The 26,447-nt window shown below is 47.2% G+C and overlaps 1 protein-coding gene across 1 annotated transcript in view; it reads right to left on the bottom strand.

The window, feature by feature from the left end:
- TTLL11 (tubulin tyrosine ligase like 11) overlaps positions 1-26,447 on the bottom strand; it is a 261,722-nt gene that overhangs the window by 40,484 nt on the left and 194,791 nt on the right. Inside the window, exons 7-8 of the mRNA XM_065928526.1 lie at positions 9,557-9,808; positions 2,288-2,394 (exon numbers count right to left, since the gene is read on the bottom strand). Of these exons, the coding sequence (XP_065784598.1) occupies positions 2,288-2,394; positions 9,557-9,808 (359 nt within the window). The remainder of the gene's footprint in view (positions 1-2,287; positions 2,395-9,556; positions 9,809-26,447) is intronic.

Raw genomic sequence — 26,447 nt, 5'->3', positions numbered from 1 at the left:
AATGGACAGGATGAGGCGAAATGACTTCTCAAGTTTACATCATATAAAGTGGCATCATCAGTTCTAGTCTGGGTCTCCCAACCCGGCCCCCCAAACCCCTCTGATTTCATGTCCTCGCTGCCCTATTGCAGGAGAAAACTGCTCCCTGAGGCTGCCCCCCACCGCCCCCCGCCCCCTGCCTGCCATTTGTCCCTTTTGCAAGGAGGCAGCCACGGGGGGCGGGGGGGCTTGCCATCACCTGAGCTGTAGGTCACTAAGCTGTGAAATGTGAGCAGTAATACCTACTGCACTGGTTCACAGGGACGTTTAATGAGGGAATATGCATGAGAGCCCACTGTAATTTTGTGATGAGCTATACAAATGTCAGGTATGGTTATTATGACTTTTTAGGAAAAAAACCCTCCGGGAGGAAAAAGATCAGAAATTCACCCACCAAAGGGCAGATTCTTCTTACTGAATCCTTCATTGGCCCCACATCCTCCAGGGCAATGGTCCCCAGTGTTTTTGGCACCTGGTACTGATTTCATGGAACACAATTTTTCCATGGATGAAGTGGGGGGTGGTTTCAGGATGACTCACGTGCATAATATTTATGGTGCATTTCATTTCTGTTATTATTACATCAGCTCCACCTCAGATTACCATGCAGTAGATCCTGGAGGTTGGGGACCCCTGCTCTAGGGGATCAAGATCAAGCTCTTTGGTGTGGACTTCAAGGCCTCGACAGCGCCTGCAACCCCATATTCACCCCTTCTCCCTTCCTTCCTTGCTGCAGACCCTCCAGGCTACTTGGGGTGACTTGAGCCTTTTATCTGTGTCTCTGTCTAGGCCTGGCAACACCCCTGCAGGAGGGGACTGTCCCACCCTGTCCCTCAGCTGATCCCACTCCGTCTTCTGCAAGAAGTCTTCCTTGGGCCCCTCTTGCTAAGAAGCTCTTCTGCTGTGCTTCCAGATAGCTTCTCTGTGCTTCCTCCATCCTAGCATGCAGACCCTACTTACTGCTGTGTTCTCATCTGCCTCCCAACTCTATAGCCCCTCCCTTCCGGGTCAGAACCAAGTGCTGTTCACTCCAGTCTATCAGGGGCCTGGCCCAGCTTATGTCCGAGAACTGTGCACCGAGGAACCAACCAACGAATAACTAACTGTTTCCAATATTAATGGAATCAAAGCTTTAGTCAAAGGATTCCAATGGTGGAATTAAGAATTTGGGTGGGCAGGGCCTTGCTGAAGTTACAATACTTTGACCACCAGATGTGAAAAGCCAACTCATTAGAAAAGACCCTGCGGCTGGGAAAGACTGAGGGCAGGAGGAGAAGAGGTTGACTGAGGATGAGATGGTTGGATGGCATCGTTGACTCAATGGACATGGGTTTGAGCAAACTCCAGGAGATGGTAAAGGGCAGGGAAGCCTGGTGTGCTGCAGTCCATGGGGTCGCAAAGAGTTGGACACCCCTGAGCGACTGAACAACAACGGCCTTGGTAGCAGATGTCAGAACCATGCTTCTGAATTCAGACTCAGTTCAATCCGTTTAGTCACGTCCAAAGCTGGTGCCGTAACCAAGACTTCCCAGGACAGGCCCCACCCCACCCTATATCCTCTGCCTGCTTTTTGTTTGTAGAAAAACTTTAGTTGCCTAGCTCTTCCCCCAAGTTCCAAAGAATAAAATTAATCAGAGAAGTGAGAAAATGCAGAAACAAAGGAAAACAATCAAGCAAGACTAACTAATAATAGTGAAGCCATTAAACAAAGTCAAGGACCTTTGGTTCCTCCTAGGAAGGGCTATATAGATTATATTCTGAGCCAAATCCATTGAGCTGTTTTGCAGATTCTAAAACCACCGCCAGCTGGAAAAAGTTAACTGCATGCCACCCACAAGCACAGAGACCCCAGACAGGTTGGAACCAGAAGGTTGATGATGTGGACTCCTGATTACCTCACAGCCAACCAATCAGAAGAATGTCCACGAGCTGATCATGGACCCTGCCACCCTCTCCCTCACCCTACCTTTAAAAGCCTTTCCCTGGAAACCACTGGGGTGTTCAGGCCTTTTGAGCTGCCTGGACCCCTCACTTGGCCTGCGGTAAACACGGCACTTTCCTTTGCCGCCACCTGAGTCAGCAGATTGGCTTTACTGCGCATGGGCAAACACACCCGAGCTTGGTTTGGCAGCAATAAGACGACTGTCTTCCTCCCCCACCCTGACCCTTAACAAGAAGGAAGAGAAAAGATACCGCCCATCCCTGTCTGTCTCCCCGCAGGACAGGAGGGAGGCTGGTGATCAGGTACCTGAATCTCGCTGGTCCATGGTCATGGAGTTCCACCTCCGCGTGATGTCGATGTAGAGGATGTCCACTGCGGCCATGGACAAGCTGCTGCTGCTGAGCTTGCAGTTCCTGCCCGAGACGGGAGAGGACACGTCACTGCCAGACCCGAGCCGCCCGTCCTGCCTGGCCCTCGTGCCTTTGTTTGGGCTCTGCTCCCCTCCTGGATGCCACCCGACCCCCACCTCCACCCCCAGAGCAGGAACTAGCGAAGGGTGAATGGCAGCAAACCATTCACTGCCTCTACAGGTTCCCGTAATGTGGTTCAGAAGGGCTTTAGAGGGCTGGGAAGAGCAGGGACTTCAGGATGACAAGTCTTGAGTTGAATCTGGCTCTGCCACTTAGGAGCAAATGGCCCTGATTAAACTAGCTCCCCTTCTTGAGCCTCAGCCTCCTGACCTGTTAACCAGGCCGTCTTTACCACAGTTACTGTGGGCAGGCACGCTGCAAAGAGCATGATTTGGGCATCAGACAGACCAGGGCTAAAATCCTGGCCCTGCGGCTTCTTCTAGCTGTGTGACTGTGGACCATTCACTTTGGTGCCTGTATTGGCTGGTCTCTTAAATGAAGAGGATAACACCTGCCCACTCGGCTGGTGTGAAGAAGACATGAGGTTGTGCATCCTGGGGCCTGGCACCTGGCTGGGGCCATGACAACTGCTGATTTCCTTCCTCATCTATCTCTCTCTAGTTTCCCTCTTTCTCTGCCAAAGCCAGAACCTTCTCAGCCCTATCAGAGGCTACCTGAGGCTGACCTTTCAGTGAGGGGCCCTGTCCACTCTGGAGAAACGGGGCTCATCAGTCAGAGCATCTGGGTATGAGGATGAGGGGTCTGCTGGAATGGAGGCAGAACTCAGCTGGTCCAGAGGCACCACCTTTTGAAGCGGGTTGTGCTGGGAGGGGAACCCCCACCCAGGCTGGATTTGCCCTAGGAATCCTGAAAGTTGCACCCCAGGGCCAGCTGTCTGTTGGGTTGAACTACATTCCATGCTGCTTCCAACCTTTCAAACGTGTCCACGTCCATCACCCCAGCTCATGATAAAGTGGTTCTTTGGTTTCCCATTTGTCATCATCTCTTGCGTGAATAGTTCCCTCAGGAACCCGAGAGGCTGGGTGCTGATTGGCAAGCAGGACTTGGGCATTTCAGGGGCCCCTCTCCAAACCCATGCACACCCCTGGCGTGACTGGGTGGGTGCCCAGCACGGTGCCCAGATGAGGCTGGTGCTCCTTATATGCCAGCATCCTCCCGGCCTCCCACCTTCCCTCCCTCCCTCCATCTCTCTGGCCCCTCTCCCCTTTCTTCCCCGCCTGTATTCCTCAGGCCATCAATTCACATCCTGCTTCCTCCTGGGCTCCGCTCCGTATCTCCATCACAAGTCACCGTGGCAGACTTCAAAGCACATCAGCGCAGTTATTGAGCCCCAGTAACAACAAGTCAGTGGACGCAGAGCTTTTCACGTCACCTGTCACCGAGATGGCTCTCTCTATTGGGTCCTGCCGGGGACCCGCTCCAGTCCCTCCCAAGGTATTCTAACAACCCGTGCTGTTCATTTCCCAAGCTTCATTAGAAGCAGCCATGGGTTTTCACTAATTATCATCTCCATGTCCTCTCCTTCTACCCGTTCCCCACAGGACAGGTGCTCTGCCTGCCTTACCCTGTGGGTTAATGGAGTATAAAAAGGGAAACCAGACTGACCGCTGGTATACAGTTATTTTTTTCCTGACAGGCAGAAAATAGAAGTGTCAAACCTCGAGTAGGAGCTGTAATTTACCAAAGATGATTCTCCATCTATCCCCTTTCCAAGGTAACTTGTTCTCCCTAGTGATACCTGCAAATACAGTTGATGATAACATCTGGACTGGGGCAGGAAAGGGAGGTATCCACGCTGGCTGCAGTTGACATGAAATGCTTGCGAGAATTCTGATTCTGTAGGTACTTTCTTGGGCACCATCTCTGTGCCAGGCTCTTTCCTGCTCATTAGTTCTCTGGAGCTTTCTAACGTTTTATGAGGGAGGTGTTCTTAGACCCATTTCAATGCTGGGTAAGCTGAGACTCAAGAGAAGGGACATGACCTGCCCAAGACCACATAGCTGGGATTCACATCCCGGCTCCCCTGGAGGATAGGACTGTGGACTTGGGAACTTTGGGAAGAAGTGGGGAAGTGGCCCAGCCCAGAGCTGCAGGAAAAACCCAAGATTCCAGAGATAGATTCTCAAGTAGCCCAGAAAGGCTGAAGCCTCTAGAGAGGCCCTGTTGGGATGCTTTGGGATATAAGGCTGGGGGTGGGGTAAGACAATCAGGGTCACTAAGTTTTCCTAGGTTTGTCCCCGCGGTCACTAATGGACTCAAGCAGGGAATGTCTCTAAGCGTTAAGACTTTGGAGTGAACTTTTCATCCATCCATCCACTCAATACAGAATTTATTTTGTGTCTACTATGTGTAAGTGGTATTCTGGGCCCAGTGAGTGACACAAAGCTTGGATCCAGATGAGTCTTGGATATGCTTTTGGATGGCAGACGTCATCTCACAGTCTGGGATAAAAACCTGAGGCCTTGGTAGCTCTTGATCATTTGAAACATTTCCCCTTATGCCCTGGGAGGCAGATCCTCAAATTACTAATGAGAGGTGGGATGAATTCTTCAGTGGAAGTGGAGTCCAAGAAATATGGTAACATGAGAAGCCAGAAAGATTCCTAAGAAAGGATGGGCTAGAAATGTACATGGAAAAAATGAGCTTTGGCGTCAAGTGCACATGAGTTTGAATCTTGACTTTGCTATGTGACCTTGAGCAGGTCATTGATACTCTCTGTGTCTAAATTTCCTTATTTGTATGATGATATCGTGACTCACCATACAAAGTTATTTTAAGGACTAGCTCAGTGCCTGGCACACATGACAGCTTTCAGCCTTCCTCCATGATGTACAGCCAGTTTCCAGAAAGGATTTTGGGGTTTTTTTGTTTCTTCGTTTCTTTCCAGAATCAGAAGAACATGGGTGCACAGAATGAGAATCACAAATCGTTCAAGTTCATTAGTAGTCTAAGATTAGAAAGATTTGAAATTATCATCCCCATTTCCTCTCAACAACTACTGACATCTCATGGGAAATTTAGAAACCAACTTTTTCCACTCCATAAAATCCTATTTATAGAATTTCTTTTGTGTTCATCCTTCTTTGTGAAAGAAAAGACGCTTATTTTTTCCTGGAGAGCTTTCTGTAAGGTGAAAGTTAACAAATAATCAGTATTTGTTTAAATAAGAAAAAAATAAACACTATCTAAACATCTTGGCTGGTGGGGATTGGGAAAGACAACTTTGGTTTATAACTTATCTATTTTTAAAGGCTATTGATATCCCAGGCATAACGTCTCATGATATTACTGGAAAGAAATCATCACAGGAACAGAGGAAATTTTCAAAGTCACTGAGGAGTTAATGACAGAGGGGGAGGCAGGGCCCCTTGACACTTCTGTTCCAGAACATTCTCACACAGCCTGCTGCCTCTCAGAGAAGAAACCGCTCCCCCCCCCACCACAGCTACACATTAGGAAGCATATTAATATCTCCTTACGAGAAAAGGCAGCGGAAGGAGGAAAAAAAAGGCAAAAGAGAAAGCCGTTTTCTAATTTAGAAGGTGCCTGGGATTAGAAACCACAGAGGAGCGGAGTGGGGGGTCTCCAGGCAGAATGGCCGGGCGTGAAGCGAACACTCGAGGTGTGGAGAAGCTGCCTCCATTTTCTAGAAATAAACTCCGGTTTTGGCAAACCGCTTCATCTTCAGGCTGCGGAAATGGAAACTGCAGCCTGTGCCAACTGATGTCAGATTCCGATGGAGGATACGTCTGGGAAACGTGTTCTTAGCGAATTACACAGAAATCTCCCCAAATGAGGAACACGATGGGAGGAAAATAACAAAAATGCATTTCCCTCAGAGAAAGCTGTCAAACTGAAGGAGCAGATCATTTCCATTTCTCAGAAAAAGAGATGTCTCCACACCTCAGCAATTATCATGAAATTAAAAAAAAAAAAAAGGTGCTTAATTCATGGTGATACTTGCTACTGTTATGTGCCTCCTGAGGAAATGACATGACAAGCTGGTTAGATAGAGTTAACTCTAGACAAGAGGACGACAGTTCATTATTTCTCATTTCTTGGTGGAAAAGAAAAATAGAATATGGCCAGACTTGCATTAGCATAATTCACTCCTAAAACTGCTGATCTATGCAACACATTATGAGAGATGGTCACTGGAAATAAATTCAATCGCAATGTTTATTATTTTGTTCCCTCCAGTTCTCTTCCAGGAACTTGGAGAGGAAGAGTGGGTAGGACCGACGAAAGCCAAGTTCAACTTCTGCCTTTTGTGTGGGAGCTCAGAGAGGAGGTTCTCTAGCCAGCAAATATGTCTCTAGCATGGTGCTCCGGAGAAGGGCACTTGGTTCGATTTAACATATGGCACAAATATTATCCATTCATAATGAAGCAAAATTTAAACCCAAGTGGAAAAGAGAGAGAGAATAGTCGTTAGCAAGAGAAAACGCTCGCTGTCAAATGTGGCTGGCAAGACGGAATATATTGAGATACAAATCTGAAAGCAGAGAAGATCACCTTTTACGACAAAGTTGCTGTTGGGATGTCTTAGTACATTTTTAAAGGAGAGATGTATTAACCGCTGTGCAATGTGTTCTTCATGTCTTCCTTCACCCTTAATCACCCAGGACACTTGCCAGGGGAGGTGCCGAGGGCGGGGAGAGGGGCTCGCTGTCTGGGTCCTTCTGCTCCAGCTGCCTCTTCTGCCCCTGGAAACATCGTCACTTGTCACGGTCACCACAGCTCCCACTAATGGTACTCGGCCACAGATTGGGAACGATGGCTGCAGGACCTACCAGTCGCTAACATCACGTATTCAAGTTTTTCATGCAAACGCTCTTAATTAGAGAGAACAAAGGGATGGAAGAATCATAAAGCCTCTGACACAGAGACAGAGTTCTAGCAATATCCCTGATATCATCCAGTTCCCGTCTGACTGCCTTTTAAGAACCTTCTTTGCTAGAATGGTTCTCAAATCTTTTCAAGAATTTCCTTTTCCAGATTGTACATAAGAATAGCAGTGCTCTTAATATATGCTTCAGCCTCTCACAGGTCACACACTGGAGGACTCAATGGGCAGTCACTCTTTGACTGAACTCCAAATAATTTTCTGAATCACCGACATTCTGTATATGCATGCATTGAGATTTTACATAAAAATTGGTATTTCTAGCTTCTCTAGAAAAACCAAAAGCTCTAGTGGTACTGTTCCCCCACAACCTTTCTTTTTGCCACAGTTCTGCCCTCCTCATCCTTGTAGATCCCACCCACTGGCTTGTTTATCCTTCCTGCCTGCACCCTCCCCCCACCCCATCCCCCAGGCAACTGAGATGTGATTCTTGTAGTATGTAATCTTTTCAAATCTCCGCTGCTCTCTCACAGCTTAATAGAATTGTATTGACACTAGGAAATAAAAGGAAGCATCTGAGTGATGTCTTTTGCTCTTCCTTCCTTCTTCCTTTTTCCTGCCTGGTATTCTACCACAGTGGCTGGATTTTGAGCAGCCATCTTGTAACCATAAGGCAACTTTGAAGCTTGACGCATATGCTCAGGATGGGTAAGCAGAAAGACAGAAATTGGGGAGTTGATCATATGTCAGAGTCATTATCCAGCCCTAGAAGCCCCACTGCCAAGCTTCCTGTTAAATGAGAGAAAATTAGTCTCACTATTTAAACCACCTGTAGATGGGTATCTATTCCTACAAGTCAAATGTAGTTCCTAAATCAGTCAGAGAGTATCGCGTTAGGTAGTTTTCTCAGGGAAATAACAGTACATGCCTGTTGACTTCCTTGAAAATTCCCTCTGCCTCATGGAAATAATAACCACAAGCCTCCCATTTCACAAACAGCTCCTGTAAACCAGGCAGTGGGCCAGATCCTTTATGATATAATACATCCCAACCTCATAACAACCCTGTGAGGTGGGAGAGATGATTACCATTTTACAGATGAGGGAACTGAGACTCAGAGAAGACAAGGGATTTGCTCAAAGCCACATAGCTATTAAGTAATGTGCTTGGCTCTGAAGCCAAACCCCAAAGCCTGTGTTCTTTCCACTGAGCTTTCTTTTCACCTGAAACTAACACAAAGTCCTTTTCAGAATCACTGTGCAAATATGACTTCAGGTTTATTGAGACGGCAAAAATTCCTGCTGATACGTCCACATGCTATCCTATCAGGAGTATCAGAGGGCTGGAGTTAGAATTTATAAAATTCATTTACAGAAAAGCACATGACAAAGTGGTTTCCAATTCCAGACTTCTAATTATTTGCCTTCATGAATAAAACTATGCAGAGGGTGACTTTGAGTCACTAGATAGAAATATTAAAACCAATGATGAGAGGAACAGCAGCAGCATTGAACACTAGCAGGTAGTTTCTCTGAGATGTATCACATACAATCCTAGGGCCCGGTAGCTTCATCCCCATTTTCTAGGACCATCGAAGTTCAGAGACCATCATTAACTTACCCAAAGTCACACAGCTAATAAGTGCTCCTGTACAGCCCTCAGAGTGCCCTAGAGGGTAGAGGCAAGTTAATGAATCCTCTTAGGAGGTTAGGTGGCAACGGCCTATTTTGTAGGATGTGGCAAAAACACAGTTTCTTTGTCTTGTGCTTCATGCAAATTTTGTATTATACTTCATAATATAACCACATTATTTTTACGCTAGAATAAATGTACTAAATTATTTATCAACTGAATTATTTAACTTTTCTCTCCTGAAAATGACACTTTGGAAAGATAGGCCTTGCTTCTCTGCTGTCGCTTCATAAACGCTCAGCACTCAGCCATGCACCCCTGGGAGGACTTCACCCAGTTTAGGAAGCATGAGATCTGTCTGAGTCCAAGGGGCAATTATTCATCTCTGATCTCAGGATCCTGCTCAAGGTAGCACAGAATTGTTTTTTAACCACAAGCACAAGGTTGTGAATGCTGTCACATCTGTAGTATTCATTAATTTGTTCGGCCAACAAGAGTGTACTATATGCCAGGCCCAGTGCCAGCTGCTGGGCCAATCCCAGCCCAGCGGGGCCCAATCTGGCATCACAAATTCTCCCGGGGCAGTCAGGGAGAAGGGGCCAGCCAGATGTCGAGCTGGTCTCCAGGCTGCCTGAACCCCAGCCAGAGGGGGCTGGTCTCACTGACCTGATGAAGGTACGGAAGCCTGTTGGTCCCAACTTCATCGTCCCCTTGATCCCCAGGAAGCGGATAAACAGGTTTGCCATCCTGTCCACTAGGCGCAGGTAGTTGAACTGCTTTGCGTACTTGGGGAACACCTGCTTGAGGCAGATGGAGGGCAGGTGGGCGTCGGGGTTGGCGTTGCCCCATGAGGCACTGGCCAGATCGCTGTGTGGAGGATTTTCTTTTGAGGCTAATGGCTTCCCCAGCAGCTGAGACCTGTAACAAACAAGGAGTTAATGATAGAACCAACATTTAGAGTGGGTTTGTACACAGAACACTTTCTCTTGTAAATTCTCCTTTCCTTTAGATTTACAGCAATGGCGGTGGGAGGAGGGGGGAGTGTTTTATTACTATTCTTTTCTTTAATTAATTAGGCTGTGCTAGGTCTTAGTTGCAGCATGTGGGATCTAGTTCCCTGACCAGAGATGGAACCTGGGCCCCCTGCACTGGGAGCCCAGAGTCTTAGCCAATGGGCCACCAGGGAAGTCCCTATTATTACTATTCTTATATGTATAAACCAGAAATTGACCTCAAAGAAGCGACCTGCCCAAAGAGTCATACCTGTATATATCTATGGTATTTACCTGATACCTAATTCATGTTGCCGTATGGCAGAAACCAACCCAATACTGTAATTATCCCTCAATTAAAAATAAATACATTTTTTTAAAAGTTAAAAAATAAAAGTGACCTGCCCAAGCTCACATGACTGAAAAATTGAGCCCAGGACAGAGCCACAGGGCAAGAGACATACATTTCCTCTGTTCTACCATCTTAGTTTCCCAATATGGACAACTTCCTTTCCTGTACTCATGATTCAAGAGAATACTCAATTATGAAGGAGTCTGGGTTTGGTTTCGAATTCCTACTTATGGGTAGTAATTGAATAATTAGGAAATATAAAAATCTCATTGAGGGCTGGCAGGAAGCCATAGGCACAGTTCAATGAACAATTTGCAAAGATACATCAGTTACCCAATTCTAGGAATAGGCACAATTACGTTTTCTGGCTTAACTATTTTCTTATTTGGAACTCGTACAAAAAAAGAGAAATTATTAGAGTGTTGTGATTTTGTGATTCCTGCCTGGATATTTCATCCTGAAATGTTCCCGAGAGTCAAGAAAGCTCCCAGCCACTCACACTCAGATATGCCCCTCCAGCTGGAATGTTCTCACCTGTAGAGCCAATGATCACCTGTTTACCCTCCAGGATGGCCCCCAGGTACCTCCCACTGACATGGCTATTTCCCCTTCCCCGAAATCCACATTCCCCGTCTCCTCGAAGGTCACCCCCATCTGCCAGAAGGTCACCCCCATCCGCCAGTGACCCAAGCAGAAAGAATATCAGAACAAACACCAGCCCTTCCTTCTCCCTCTGCCTTCGCGGCCTCCTTAGTGTTTCCTGGAACCCAGTCCACTGTGCCCACTGCCCTAGCCTTGTCTGTCCTCTCCTGGACTCTGGCAACAGGCCCTCCGGCCTCTGGCATTTCCCATCCTCCACAGATTCATCCTCTACAAGGTATCCGAGGCCGCCTTCTAAAACAGACCTGGCAGAGACGCCCACTTCCGACACTGGTCATCTTTGAGGTTCCCGAGCGCCTGTGTGATCAAGTCCATAGCCTCCCTCTGGCACGCAAGCCCCTTCCCGGTTTCCTCTCTGCCCTCCTCATTTCCTGTCACTGCCCTGGACACGCTGTACCTTTCAAGGCCTTGACCGCTGCCGCCGCCCCAGCCTGCTACCCTCTGGCCCGGCCTGGAGGCAGAGACTCGTGCTTGCTGGCCCCCCGGCCCCCTTCCACAGACAGGGCCCATCTCCACACCTGCAGCTCCTCTTCCTGCCCGTAGCTGACGGGGTGAGGGTGGGGGGGCATAACCCTTTCTACCTGTGTGTCCATTCCAGCGACAGAACCCTTGTAGTGGAGAAGAACAGATCTGACTCCATAGCGAATCTGTTACTTTTACTTTAGCCTTTGTGTTCTATTGTTTTTGCTGCAAGCCCGTCACTAAAGGGATGTTGCCGATAAGCTTAAATGACACATAATGCTCCGTCTCTGGGAAGGCTGTCGCCCATGGAATGAGCGTCAAGCTAAAATACCTTCGTTTAGCTCACAGGAAACCTCCTGACTAGGCCCACCTCTGAATGACTGCAGGAAGGAAGAAATTAACACATCCCCTCTGGAGTCTGACCGGAACCAGGACTTTAGCCACTCCCCTGTTAGTATAAATGGAGCCTGAATTCTAACTCAGGGAAGATGGCTCTTTGTGATGACCGTCCACCATCTTCTTGGTCTGCTGATTTCTTGAATAAAGTCACTATTCCTTGCCCCAACAACTTGTCTCTCTATTTATTGGCCTGTCGTGTGGTGAGCAGTATGAGCTTGGACTCAGTAACACCCTGAGCACGGTGTACACAGCCAATAAATACTGCCCAACTGGCTAAGAGATCCAGGAAAAGAAGAGCTGCATCCCACAGCACTGAGATCAATACCAAGGCCATTTTCTATTCTTCTTTATTAAATGGCCTCATTCTCAGAGCTCCCACTTCCAAGCATGCCATCAGTCACCAAGTCGGGCTATCTTGGTATCTTTGTACCTGCTTTCTGACTCAGCCTTTGAAGTCTTCCTTGGCCCTGGCTGCCTGGCACATTTCTGCTCCACTTTCAGAACCAGCTCATCTGTTCCCGTGACCACATTGAAGATCATCTTTCAGGTCCCTTGGACGTCTGCATTTCTCGAGTCAACTGCACTGTATTTGCTTATGTGCCAATCCCTCTCACTATTTCGTGAGCTCATTGAAGGCAAGGACCACATCTTATTCAACCCTATTTCTATAGGACTTGATACATATTAGGTGCTTGGGAAATGTTTCATTGAATTCATTGCATTGGGAAAGTGTGCTTTTAATAGCAAGTGAAAGTATCAGTCACTCAAGTCGTGTTCGACTCTGCGATTCCACGGACTCTAGCCTGCCAGGCTCTTCTGTCCATGGAATTCTCCAGGCAAGAATAGTGGAGTGGGTTGCCATTGCCTTCTCCAGGGGATCTTCCTGACCCAGGGATCAAACCCAGGTCTCCCGCATTGCAGGCAGATTGTTTACCATCTGAGCCACCTTTAATAGCAAGGTAAGCGTCAAATAAAATATCAAGCTTATGATGCTTTGTATCTACCCCATAGGCTCGTTAATATAGGAAAGCGGTCCGATAGAGAAACAGTGTACTTGATGACTCTGCCAAAATGGACTTTTGTTCATGCTGGTTCAAGGAGCCCAAGTCTGAAAGAGAACCCCCAGGTGTGAATAAAAGGTCCTGTAAGTTACGGTTCCTTCAAAGTGGGTCTCAAAGCCAGGACAGGCAGAACCAGAGCAGCTCAAAACCCCTTCTAAAGTTCAAGAACCAGAGCAGCTCAAAACCCCTTCTAAAGTTCAACGGTGTGGATGGCTCAAGGAAACAAATGCCCCTTCCTACAAAGGGGAGGGACCTGATTCCTCCAGAGAAGCACTCGCTCCCCTCCCTGGGGGCGGGGTGGGGGGCGGGGAGTGGGATGGGATGGGGGCAGGGTAAGTGCAATTTCCCTTCAGCTAAACTGGTTTTTATCATCACCTCCTTGAATTTAAGACTGTAAATAAAAGTCAGGTGGTTACTCTTCAGGTGAAATAAAATGTTTTCACATTAAGGTTATAAGAAGAAAGATGAGAACAAAAAGCAGCCGCGTTACCGGAAATGAGCTCTTAAATTCCTGGATAAGTGGCAATCACTGACTTTATAAGCACTCATTAAGTTTTTGTTAAAGCAGATTTTGTTGAAGGAAATGTACGGTTTGAATGCACTCCATGACAAAGAAAACGGGCTGAGAACTCTTCAATCAACAGAACCGTCCCACTTTGGCGATCTCATTTGCTCTTCACGGAACATGTGCAGTCCGCAGTGGCTTCTATACCCCTGTTCTAGATGGAGAAACTGAGGCCCAGTAGGGTGCAGGGGCTCTTTGCCCTGGGTGAACTGGAGTTACACTTAAGCTCTCCTGACCAGGGCCCTTCCCATTTTGCCGCCCTGTTTTTCCAAAGCACATCCTGCTTCACACTGAGGGTTACAAAGCCCAGAGGACTGTTATTTATTTATTTTTTGTTTTTAAGTAGCTTTTTTTTTAATTATAATAATCATTATGCTCTTTGTAGGCATGTTGAAAAACTGTATAAAAGGATAAAAGGAATCAGAATCATTTGCAATCCCACAATTCAGGGATAAACACTGTTTTAATTTTTTAATCTGTATTTATAAGTTAGGATCACACTATGGGTAGTTTAAGTCCTTTTTCTTACACTTTACCATTATATCATGTTTTCCTGTGACCTTAAGTGTGTTTTCATGAGCGTAACCTCTCATGGACATAGGCGTGTGCTAAGTCGCTTCAGTCGTGTCCGTCTCTGTGCGACCCCATGGACTGTAGCCCACCAGGCTCCTCTGTCCATGGGATTCTCCAGGCAAGAATACTGGAGTGGGTTGCCAAGCCCTCCTCCAGGGGATCTTCCCGACCCAGGGATCGAACACCCTGTCTCTTCTGTCTCTTGCATCGGCAGGCAGGTTTTTTACCACTAGCGCCACCTGGGAAGCCCATGTAATATTCCGTATTATGTCTGAACCAGAATTTAATTGGCCATTCCCCCCAGTCAGATATTATCTACATGACTTGTCTTTGTTAAATAACAGTCTGGTGACATACGTCCCCCAAGCCATGTGCTCCCTCCCAGAAACATTATACATTACAGCTAAAGACAGCTTTGAGATCATTCTGTCCAATGATGTCATCTATTTTCTTTTATTGTGGTCTAATGCACATAACATAAAATTCACCATTTTATTTTTAAATTTTTCTTGCTCTATTTCAAGACATGCTGGCTCTTATTTCCCAACCAAGAATCAAAACTGCGCCCCCATGCCTTGAAAGCATGGAGTCTTAACCACTGGACCACCAGGGAAGTCCCCAGATTCACCATTTTAAAGCATACAAGGCACAATGTTATGCAAACCACCACCTCTATCTAGTTCCAGAGCATTTTCACAATGACGTCATTTTAGAGGAAAAAAATGAGTCCCAGGTAGACAGGACATTAGCACTGGTAGGTCATCTGACTGGCAGATCATTCATCCGGGGTGGTGACCGGAGCTTGGGGTGCCTGCTGAGGAGGACCCCACCACCTCCAGGGCACGGCTCAGGCTGGGATGATTTCCTGGACTGCATGTCAGGGGCTGTCTCCCTCCAGGGTCTGTAGCCTGCCTCCCATCCCACCTCTAGAGCTGTCCAGAAGGAGTCTGCTTTCTCCGTGACAGCTTCTCACATTTCCTTCAAGGGTTGCTGCACTTACTGGGTGATTACCATTGCCCTTCCTTCCTGAATCGCAATTAATAACCTCAAGATGAAAAGGGCCCTCAAAGCCACAGATATTTTCATGAACTTGAAACCACAAATTCAGGTGGAAGGGGTTTTACTCAACTGGAAGAAGGCAGTAAAGATACAACTGATACAGAAGAAGAAATAAAACATGGAGAAATGGTATATTGCTCCAGATAATTCCAATTATCATGTGGAGATCCAAGGTATCACAAATACTGTAAAATCCTGATTTTAGTTAATAGCATTTTAATGGAAAAGTCAGACTTATGAAATAGAAGTGACTGGTAAAGAAAATATAAATCAAGCTTACTAGTCCTTTGGGGCATTTAAAAACAATTGAATTTGGTGTGTCTTTGATTCATTAAAATAGGGGAAAGAATCCTGGAATATTTCATCTGTTATGGTTTTTCAAATAAAATGGAGTTTTGCTTTAATAAAACTCCTGTGAAAAACCCCCTACCACCATTCTGTCTGAAAAGAAAATCACTAGTATTTATCAGAGACCCACTTCTGGGGTTTCCCAGGTGGTGCTAGTGGTAAAGAATCTGCCTGCCAGTGCAAGAGGGGTTGGGAAGATCACCTGGAGGAGGAAATGGCAACCCGCTCCAGTATTCTTCCCTAGGAAATTCCGTGTACAGAGGAGCCTAGCAGGCTACAGTCCACAGGATCTCAAAGTCGGACATGACTGAGCAACTGAACACACGCTACACAAACTCGATGTCAAGCAGCTTACTTGATATATTGATTTCATTGGTTTCTCAAGACAATTCTACAAGGTAGCTAGAAATTAGTCCCATTTTACAGACTAGGAATGTGAGGCCCAAAGAACCTCAATACTGCCCAGTCTTGCCCAATTCCATAAATCAATAGGGGAATCAGAATTTGTCCTCAAGGACTTGCCCCGAAATCCAGTGGATAAGACTCTGCCTTCCAATGCAGGGTGTGTTGGTTCAATCCCTGGCTGGGGAATTAAGATCTCACAGGCCGTGTGGTGTGGCCAAATAAATAAACAGAACTCTTTGAAAAAAAAAAAAGATTACTTCCAAAAAAAGGAATTTGTACTCAGGACTGTCTCAGTACACACCTGAGGCTTTGCTCACTATATAAACTGAAACTGAAGTCGTTCAGTCATGTCTGACTCTTTGTGACCCCATGGACTGTAGCCTGCCAGGCTCCTCTGTCCATGGGATTCTCCAGGCAAGATTACTGGAGTGGGTTGCCATTTCCTTCTCCAGGGGATCTTCCTGACCCAGGGATCGAACCCAGGTCTCCTGTATTGCAGGCAGGCACTTTAACCTCTAAGCCACCAGGGAAGCTCACTATATAACTCTAGTGCTAATTTGATTTAAATAAAACCAATGTTTCTGATGTTTAAACTATATCTATATCTATATCTATATATATATATGTATGTATATTCTTGTAAATTAACAAAATAGGAAGGTAAATAATAAAATGGCTAGTTTCAGAGAAGATGCTTGAGTGCTCTCAGAGAAATAATTCCCTTTTTTGTTTTTAGTGAAGCATCTCTTCAATCATTTATTCATTTATGAACCACTTCCCCAGTTCTTACCTGTCCCACGGGCCTGGGTTACACAGGTAAGGTTGACACAGTCCACCTTGCTACCCAGAAGCGTGTAACCCAGAGAGGGAAGACTAGACCCATCCGCAAAAAACGTCTGAGCCAGGTGAGAGTGGCTAGGTGAGCATCCAGAGATGGGACCCGGAGCACATGGAAGGAGGTCAGTTTAGGGGGTCTTAGTCATACACATGAAAGGGAGCAGGTGAGAATATGATCAGGAAGCCAGCATGGGTCTGGGTCTTTATAGGATCTTGCATTTTAAGACTAGCAAGCTTGGACTTGGCAGTGTAGGAGATGACAAGGTTGTGGTGGATTTGGGGAGAAGAGTAGCAAATCAGAAGTTCAGAGAAGAAGAACGAGTCTGCCAAAGGTGTGCATGCTGAATCGAGGCGGCAGGGGGTTGACGATGTAAGGAAGCCATTGGAACATTCAAGGTCAGTGATTCTAAAAGCATGGTCCCCGGATCAGCAGCAACGTCACCACCAGAGACCTCGTTAGAAATGCACGTGCTTGCCCCCGCCCCAGACCTAAGGCCTCAGAAACTGTCTCAGCAAACCCTGTGGGTGAGTGTGATGAGGAGTGAAGTCTAAGAATCACTGGTCTAGGTGAAAGAAGATGGATTTGGCGTTTGATCACAGGGGACAGAAAGGGAGGGAAGTCCCTGGATCATGTTCCCGGGCAATCCTGTGTCTTGGCAGGAGAACCCGGTGGGCAGCGAGGCTGAACTGGCAAAAGGAGGTAGGCAGGTTCCTTTCCCCACCGCTTGGCCAAGTCGTGTCCCCTCAGCCCCTTGGGGGTTTCAAATGCACATTGACACTCCAGGAGAAACTGCCAACCATGCATCAGAGAAATCCCTTAAATTAGCCCGGCAGCTAATTTAAAGAGTTGGAGGCTGAAGTTACTAAAAATAAACATACTACCATGTAGCCTGGCTCTGTCATTTGATAAATCTCTTCCATCACAGAGGCTCAATTTGCTTGATGGTGATGCTATCCTATTGGAAGAGAAGGCGATAGATGGGTGAGGCATGTGTTTCAAACTGATGAGGAGAGGGCCTTAATGAGAGATCTGGCTGATGTTCCAGTTCCTATAAGACCTAGATCCATGCTGGGTCTATTCCCACTGGCTTCCCTTTATGCAACGTTCCTCAAAATGCTCATCTGGCCGCTTTTGGATCCCCCAATCACTTTCCTCCATAGCACAGTGTAACATCAACAAGAAAACACAATGGTAATGATACCGGTTATGTGCCAGGGACTGCTATCCTAAATCATTTAATCTTGATAAAATCCTATGCAGAAGGTATTGTTATTCCCATTTTCCAGATGCAGAAACCAAAGCACACAGAGAGAAACTAATACGTTGTAAACCCCAGAAAGAGACCCAGGCACGCAGGTGGCAATATCCTTGTTTCTAGCTTCTGCGCTATGCTGCTTCCACACCCGGGGACTTATCAGGCACTGAGTACCTGAGAGTCAGGTGGATTATTTGTAACATCTCATTTGACCCTGGCAATCATCCTTATGAATTAGGTATAATAATAAGTGGCTCCATTTTGCTGTTCAGAAATGAGCTTCAGAGAGATTAGGCTACTTTTCAAAGGTCACTCAGCTGTTAAATGACTGAGTGATATTTGAATAAGGATCTGCTTGAGTTCAAAGCCCAGGCCATTTCCACTCCATCATGTTACAACTCAGTGCAGTGATGAAATCTCATTTTCTCCTCCCTTTCGATGGAGGTCACTTACTTACGAGGGAGAGTGACTGGGTCGGGGACGGGGGCACTTAGTCTAAGCCTAGTTCAAACTTGTTGCATTCTTTAGAATCAAACACACAGATGACTAGACCTCCAGATGATTCTGCTGCAGCGGGGCGGGTACGTGGGTGGGTCTGTCTGCTTGTAACTGACCGCAGTGTATGTGACAACCAGCGTCTTATCAGAATGGGGCTGTTCTGTTTGGACTGTCCAACAAATCAACCCCTGTTCTACAGTCACAGGCCCACACAAGTCACTGATGCACTGTTTTGTCGTGTGGTGAATGAACAGAGGCCCCCAGTGGCAACGGCAGCGGACTAGGTCCTCGTCCCTGCTTGGGATGGATTCTCGGAGGCACCAGGCTGGGGTGCTGCAGGGGCATTCTCCTGCTGGGTCAGGCAATGAATTAACAAAAGAACAGACAAGTAGACTCAGTCTAATACCCGCTTTCCCACAGACTCAGAACTTGGGGTATTTCCAAGCTGGAAGTGCCTTTAGGGTCACCAGGCCCAGCCCCCTCATTTTCCAGATAGAGGAATTGACAGCTCATTTTACAGGGACCACCCCCGCCCCCAATCTGATTCTTTTCCAACAGGGCTCTCTCTGCTCTGCCCCTCTGCACAGAGCAGGCGTTTTTGCCCTGGTCCCTCTGGCTTTCTTTGTCTTGGGCATGGGCAGTGAGAGTCAGTGAAATGCACAGTCACTCAGGCCAAGGAGAGGGGGAGATGCTGCCAGGCAGCTCTGCCCCATGGGCACGGGTCTGGGGAATCGGGACGTGGGCTCTGGGGATAGTACGAGGCTCCGCTGGAATCCCAATTCTGTCATTTTAGGCAAGTCATATAATCACAAAGCTTCAGTATCCTCTTATATAAAATGGGAAAAATAATGGTACCTAAAAGTGCCACCTAACTTACGTGTGCATGCTAAGTTGCTTAGGTTATGTCAGACTCTTTGTGACCCCAAGGACTACAGCCCGCCAGGCTCCTCTGTCCATGGGATTCTCCAGGCAAGAATACTGGAGTGGGTTGCCATGCCATCCTCCAGGGGAATCTTCCCAACCCAGGGATCAAACCCTCGACTCTTATGCCTCCTGCATTGGCAGGTGGGTTCTTTACCACTAGCGCCACCTGGGCAGCCACCTAACCTATAGGACTAATGTAATTATAGAGAAAATGGATGCATGCCACTTTGATTATAATCACCAGCCTCTTTATCTCCCATGTGTCATCATCTGGAGAGGCTCACTGTTGAGTCCCCAACCTCAGTGGAAGAAGTCCACACATACCTCCAGGAATACAGGGGGATAGAGCATTTCTTTAACCACTTTTGGACATTCTGCCCCACCCCCAACCCAGGTAACTAGACACTGGCCTGTCCTTGTGGTCCTCAGACTGCCCAGAGGCCATCTGTGGGATCTCGCTGCAGGTGGCCCGGGGTCCAACTGCCCCTGCCCTCTGGTCTGAACCTAGATACATCCCTCCTACATAAGTGAGTCTCATTTTTCCGGGCCTCCCTGGGCGACGGCTCTTCATCTGAGAGCCTGGCTCTCAATGGCCATTGTCACCGAATCATGAACACAGAAATGTTTGCTGCTCCCCACATAAAGCAAAAGTTAAACTGAGGAAGAGAAGGGACCCTGGTGATCCTCTCATTTCAGTTTCCTTTTGAAATAATATTGGAAAGTCCAGGCAAAGTCCTTTGCTTGAGGGGTGGCATCAAGCGAAAGGTGGCAGCAAAGGCAGGCCCAGTTCTCCTGACTTCCTGCTCAGAACCTTGAAGAAAGAAGAAGAGAGAGAGAGGGGGAAAAAAAACCCAACAACCCTACACCACTGTTGAGCTAAAACACCAGAGCAGCCCAAACTCTGATTCTGAATGAGAAGCTTCAGACTTCCCCAACCACACTGGCAGGCATGGAGGAGAATCATTTTGCCCCAAGGGCTGCAGAATCCCTCTTTAAACCCACTAAATAGTTGGCCGCTGTCTTTGTGAATGACTGGACTTGTGCTTAGCTTTCCACTGGATCCTGGAGAAACAGTTTTCAGATGATAAGCCTGGCCCACACGAGCTGCCTAGGCGCTCTGGACGGGGCCTTACTCCCGGCCAGAGAGCTCCAGGCCTTGCGGGTATGATCACCACCTGCTTCACCTGCCTCATCATCCAAGTTTCACATCCAAGCATGCTAAGTTGCTCAGTCATGTCCGACTCTTTGCAACTCTATAGACCAAAGCCCTCCAGGCGCCTCTGTCTATGGGATTCTCCAGGCAAAAATACTGGAGTGGGTGGCCATGCCCTCCTCAAGGGGATCTTTCCAACCCAGGGATCGAACCTGCCATCTCTTATCTCTCCTGCATTGGCAGGCGGGTTCTTTACCACTAGCACCACCTGGAGGCATCCTTCCCTCTTTTTGTAAAGGCTTTTTCCCAAATTATCCACATGAGAAACACTCATCTTTCAAATCTGAGATTCTGGATCACCCTTTCCAAAAAACTTCCCATAATTTCCAGAGTTAAATCAACCATGCCTTTACATAGAATGTTATAGGCTTTGTACAGCATCATCATCGTTGTCATCATCGTCACCATTATTTTTTCTTCAGAGTCATTATCACAATTACACCTACATGGTTATTTGTGCAACTGTCTCTTTGATGACTGTTTCTCTCACCCCAGGCTAAAAGCCCATGAGGATGACACCTACAGTTTATGACTGTAGCCCCCACGCAGTTCCTGACACACAGTAGGTGTTCAAAATAACTGGCAGTGAAAATAATCATCCTTTCAGTGAGTACCCACGACCATGCTATTCAGCCCCAGTCAACATCTAAGGATGCTGAAGCTTTGAGAGGTCGAGTCAGCTGGTTAAGTGATGAAGCTGGGACTGGAACCCAGCAGCCTAACTCCCGAGGTCACATTTTTAACCCCTGCTCTGCCACACCCCTCCTCCTGGTTGCCAGAATGAATCTTTCTCCCACTTTTTCTTTCCCAGTGACTGGGAAGATCCTGTCTACATTTGGGGAGAACAAAGATTTCCTGGAAGCGACAGCGAGGCACTGTCTGTATGACGGTTGTAATTAGTGGTTGTATTAGCCTCTGTTTTACCACCTCCAAAATTAGCAGAAAAGGCCAACTTGAGCTTGCGTCGTGTAGTTCTGCTAATGAGGGGATCCTTTTAATTACACACTCAGAGCCTATCTGCGACACAAAGCATTTTAATGCTTAAACACAGCTCTGCACCAAAGTATAGGGCTGCGTGAGTCCAGACAATAAGTGGGAAAACTCATGTGAAGAAGTCATCCTTGGCCCAGACTCTAATTCTTCTTGGCATTCAATTTCATCCAAATCCAGTTCCTTTCCAATGTAATCCTAATTCCCTTTTGTATACAGTGTACACCCAGTGAACCCTTATTCAGGGATTCAGTAGGCATATCCTGATCAAATATCCTTTTTCCTCCAGATTTCAGATGAAATCTGTTCGCTTTGTGAATTTCACTTGTCACAGACTTGCAGGGCGGCAGCTGGCCAATCTCTGCTGCGCTGGTGTTGAAAGCAAAACCATTCTCACTCGACCCTGCCCCAGGGGCTCATGGCATTTGCAACCAACTTCGCAAGACAATTCTGTGTGTGTTCCTCCGCATGCAGTTTTCACTAGGGTCAGTGAGGACTCATGAAGCTGGTCCCATAGACCTCTCTCAGGCCAGGCCTCCCTGACTTCAGATTTGTGGTTGGTCAGGGAAAGGGAGTAATTAATTGAGCCAGGAACTTTCTTGTGCCTTGATCATCCTGCCTAAGCTATGCTGAGACCTTAGCACAGATATATTAACATAAACTCTGGAATCATGCTTGGGCTAGAATCCTTGCCCTGTCCATAACTAGCTGATGACCTTGGGAAAATGTCTTAACTTCTTTGTGCTTTGGTGTCTTTATCTTTATAATTGGGATGAAAAATCTACCTGTTGTGATGATTAGATGGGCTAATATATGTAGAGCATTTAGAAGCATGCCCAGTGTGCCGTAAGCACTCAAGAAGTAATAGCTCTTGTTATCTATCTATCAGATGAAGTTGAGCCCAGGAAAAATAAAGCATACTCAAGGTCACAGCCCCCCCCCCCCCACATGGTTATCAGTTGGTGATCTGGGTCTGTGTGACTCCCGAGAGTCTGTTTTTTTCCCAGGCTTCCAGTGAGGTTGGGCAGCTCTGGGGGTTTCTCTGCCAGCCCTCCACTAGGACTGGAATCACAGCCCTTGCTGGGTGGAGCGTGACCTGGAGAAAGTCACTCTGTGCTGAGCCCCTCCTGGCCTCAGGGTGAGCAACTGGCTTCTGCTGTTACTGCTCCAAACAGACTGCCCTCTCAAAAGTTACCAGGGACCTCCGCGTACGCCTAACCCCCTGCTGCTGCTGCTGCTAAGTCACTTCAGTCGTGTCCGACTCTGTGCAATCCCATAGACGGCAGCCCACCAGGCTCCCCCGTCCCTGGGATTCTCCAGGCAAGAACACTGGAGTGGGTTGCCATTTCCTTCTCCAGTGCATGAAAGTGAAAAGTGAAAGTGAAGTCGCTCAGCCGTGTCCGACTCTTTGCGACCCGTGCACTGCAGCCTACCAGGCTCCTCCATCCGTGGGATTTTCCAGGCAAGAGTACTGGAGTGGGGTGCCATTGCCTTCTCCTCCTAACCCCCTGACCTTTCCTTAATTCAGTTTCTTCATAGTGTTCGATGCAGTCAGTCACTCTCTTTCTGCAACTCTCGTTCTAAGCCCCTGCATTCTCCCAAGTGTTTTTCCATCCTGTGCTTTTCTTCTTCTGAGGACCTTTTGAGGTAGATGGTCTGCTAAGCCTCTGTCCTTGACCTGCTTCCTGCCCGCAGAGTCTCCCTGGGTGATCTCAGTTACACGTGGAGATATGTGTGGCCCCCAAGTCCCGGAGCCTGTGTCCTGCTAAACCCTGCTCACCAGCAGCCAGGCCCCAATCCTGCTCCTCCTGCAAAGCTTGCTTCCCTGATCCCTCCTACCTGAAATACTCTCCTCTGGATTCCCCACAGCACTTCACTGGCAGCTGTCTTGTGAAATGTGTCATCTTCTGGACTTATATGATGGCCATTGAAGTCTGTGGCTTTTTTCCCCCTGAGACTGAGTTTGCCAAAAATAGAATCCATGTTTATTCCCAGTACTCTACATCTAATAGGTGATAAAAAATTAAAAAAAAAAAAAGACATGCTGATGATAAATGACTGTGCAAGAACCGTATTCTTTTAGACAAATAACATGAAGAATTTGCTGTAATTTTGCCTGGAGGCAAGAAAACGGGCAGGGTGAACTCTGGGTGTCATTTTCAGCTTCGGGTTCTCTGAAGCCACTCTTAGGGCAATAATGCAGCAGTAATAATTTGTGATAACAAGAATAATAGTCATTCTGGTTCCACTCCTTACTAAGCCTATGGCTTTGGGGAAATGGCTCTATTGTCCAGCCTCCATTTCTGTTCTGTAAAATGGAGACAGACAGTAAACCTCGCTTGCAGGGGTGTGGACAGATTCAATGGAGGGATGTAAAATGAGGGGCTAGCATCTCGGCCAGGGCTTAGTAAGTGAGAAAGCGATGGTAATTGTTATCATTCACTTGACACGTATTCAGTGAACATCCTCCCTCAAAAATCACGGACAGGGACTATCCTAGTGGTCCAGTGATTAAGAATCCACCTTGCAATTCAGGGGATGTAGGTTCGATCCCTGGTCCTGGAACTAAGATGCCACATGCCGTGGGACAACTAAGCCCATGTGCCGTAACTACTGAACTCACTGCTACATCTAGAGAGGACATGCAATGCAACAAGGGAGCCACATGATGCATTGAAGATCCCATGTGCTGCAACTAAGACACAATGCAGCCAAATTAATTAATTAATAAAATACTTTAAAAAATTCATATAAACTAAAAAAAAAAAATCATGGACATCAGGTCAGCTCAAGTCCAATCTCCTCCAAGAAGATGAAACTTGCTTACTCCAACCCTCAACCCTTTTTTCCTCCAAGAACTTCAGTCCTAACAAAATTATATTTTTTAAAATGCAGCTAATAAATTAGGCATGCATATTAGTAATCAGGTCCAGAGAGAAAGTCTACTTTTTTTTTCTTTATGCAATTTGAATTCCCCCAACATAAAGTTGTTGTCAAAATCCATTAAGGTATTTAATTTCTCTTGTCATTGCCTAATTCCCCAAGCAGGCATCCAGACAGTTTGCAGCGGTGTTTCTCACAGAAGTACTAAATGTTTAGTTATCATGGTACATTTTTTAGACGATGTCTCCCTGATGGCTCTAGAGACCCGGAAGAGATCATGTAAGTTCAAGTACAAGGTTAAGGTGGGGTGTCAGAGGGGCAAGAGTTGTAGGGATTACGTAGCAAGCAGGTCTGGGTTTGAGCTCCAACACAGCCACTTGCCCGCTGAGTGACCTTGGGAAAGGTGCTTAACCTTTCTGAGCATCAGCTTTCTCATTTGCAAAAGGGGACAATAATATCAATGCACAGGGTCATAGTGAGCACTAAATGGAAACCGAATATAAAGAAGCTCATAAAATGCCACACATGTACAAGGCAGCTTAAAAATCCCAGCGACTTGGACACATACAGACTGGGGTCTGAAGGCCATGGCGCCCACCCACCACCCCTCCCCGAGGAGCAGGGTACTCATCATGTCACACTGGCCAGAACCATTGCGTCCTGACACTCTCCCCTTTCACAGTGGTCTCTCCAGGCGCCTGTTCAAATAAATTAATCTCCCCACTTGATGACCTCACCTGGTGGGAGGGAAAGGTTTCCATGCCAATGAGAACATGGTGGGGAACCCCCTCTAAGAAAGAAAACAGAAGAGTCTGTTACTTAGTTTCCCTGAAACTAAGAGCCGAAGTCAGGGCTGGCCTCTTTCTTGGTCGTCATGGCAACATTGCTGGACTGACCCCCGTCCTGCAGACACACGAGCTGGAGGGCGAGTAGGACTCATGGGCGGTGGCACCCAGGCATGGGGACGGCACTGCAGAAGCACTCCGCGAGGTCCACGAGAGAAGAGTTCTGCCTGCTTTTTCAAAAATCAGAAACCAGTGGCAGAAGTACTCCCCTCGCCAGGGACTGCAGAAATTCTAGTTTTTATCATACAGTTCCTTGGGTGATGATGAATAGATTTAGAGTCCACCATCAGAGCCAGTTCAAACCTAGTGAACGAGCAGTTATTACTTCCCCAGCCATGACGCAGAGCTAGGAAGCTTGCCCCTGTGCCTCTCCTGTCGTGCTTGGGATCGGGGGACGTGGCTAAGGCCCTCGCCTGCTGCCCTTTGCTAACGGTTTGCTGCGCAATCTCCGCAGCGATGTCCCATCCGTGATCTAACGCAACCTGAGCAACAGCTTGGGAAGAAAACGCAGCACGCCCATTTTACAGGCAGGAAAATGGAGTGCTGTGACCATGAACCAATGCGTGTGAACATGACTTTCATTTTCTCCTTTCTAGTTTGCTCTCTGCCCCTTCCCACAAAATGCTTTTATCTCTGACAGCGCTTGAACTTGGCAAACATGTTCTGTTCTTTCCCTCACTCTTAACCTCTGTGTAGCTTTTAAAAGTCACCTTCTGGACTTCCCTGTGGTCCAGCGGTTAAGAATTCCCTTGCCATTTCAGGGGACACCGGTTCGATCCCTCGTCAGGGATGATCCCACACGCCATGGAGCCACTAACTCCTTGCCCGCAACCACTGAAGCCTACGTGCCTAGAGCCTGTGCTCTGCAACAAGAGACGTCACTGCAGTGAGAAGCCCAAGCACCGCATCTAGAGAGTAGCCCCTCACTTACCACAACTAGAGAAAGCCCGAGTCCAGCAAGGAAGACCCAGCACAGCCAAAAAAATAAATAAATAAAATAAAAACAAAAACCAAATAAAAGTCACCTTCTAAGTCCAACAATTGCCAGTCAAATCTATCCAGATGTCCCCCTTGCATCTAAGTGCAATAGAATTTATTCCCTACCTATCTCCCATCCCCTGCCTCAACCAGCTTCTTCTTTCATTGAGGATCTCTGATGCGAATATTTGAGGAGTTCCTACGGGTGGAAGCATGGAGCATGGTGGTTATGGGCAGAGGCTGGGGAGTCAGGGTGC

This window comes from Muntiacus reevesi, chromosome 3 (genome assembly GCF_963930625.1).
Source record: "Muntiacus reevesi chromosome 3, mMunRee1.1, whole genome shotgun sequence".
Taxonomy (NCBI): Eukaryota; Metazoa; Chordata; class Mammalia; order Artiodactyla; family Cervidae; genus Muntiacus; species Muntiacus reevesi.
The sequence above is the reverse complement of the archived record's forward strand: the minus strand, read 5'-3'. Positions and strand labels throughout refer to the sequence as shown.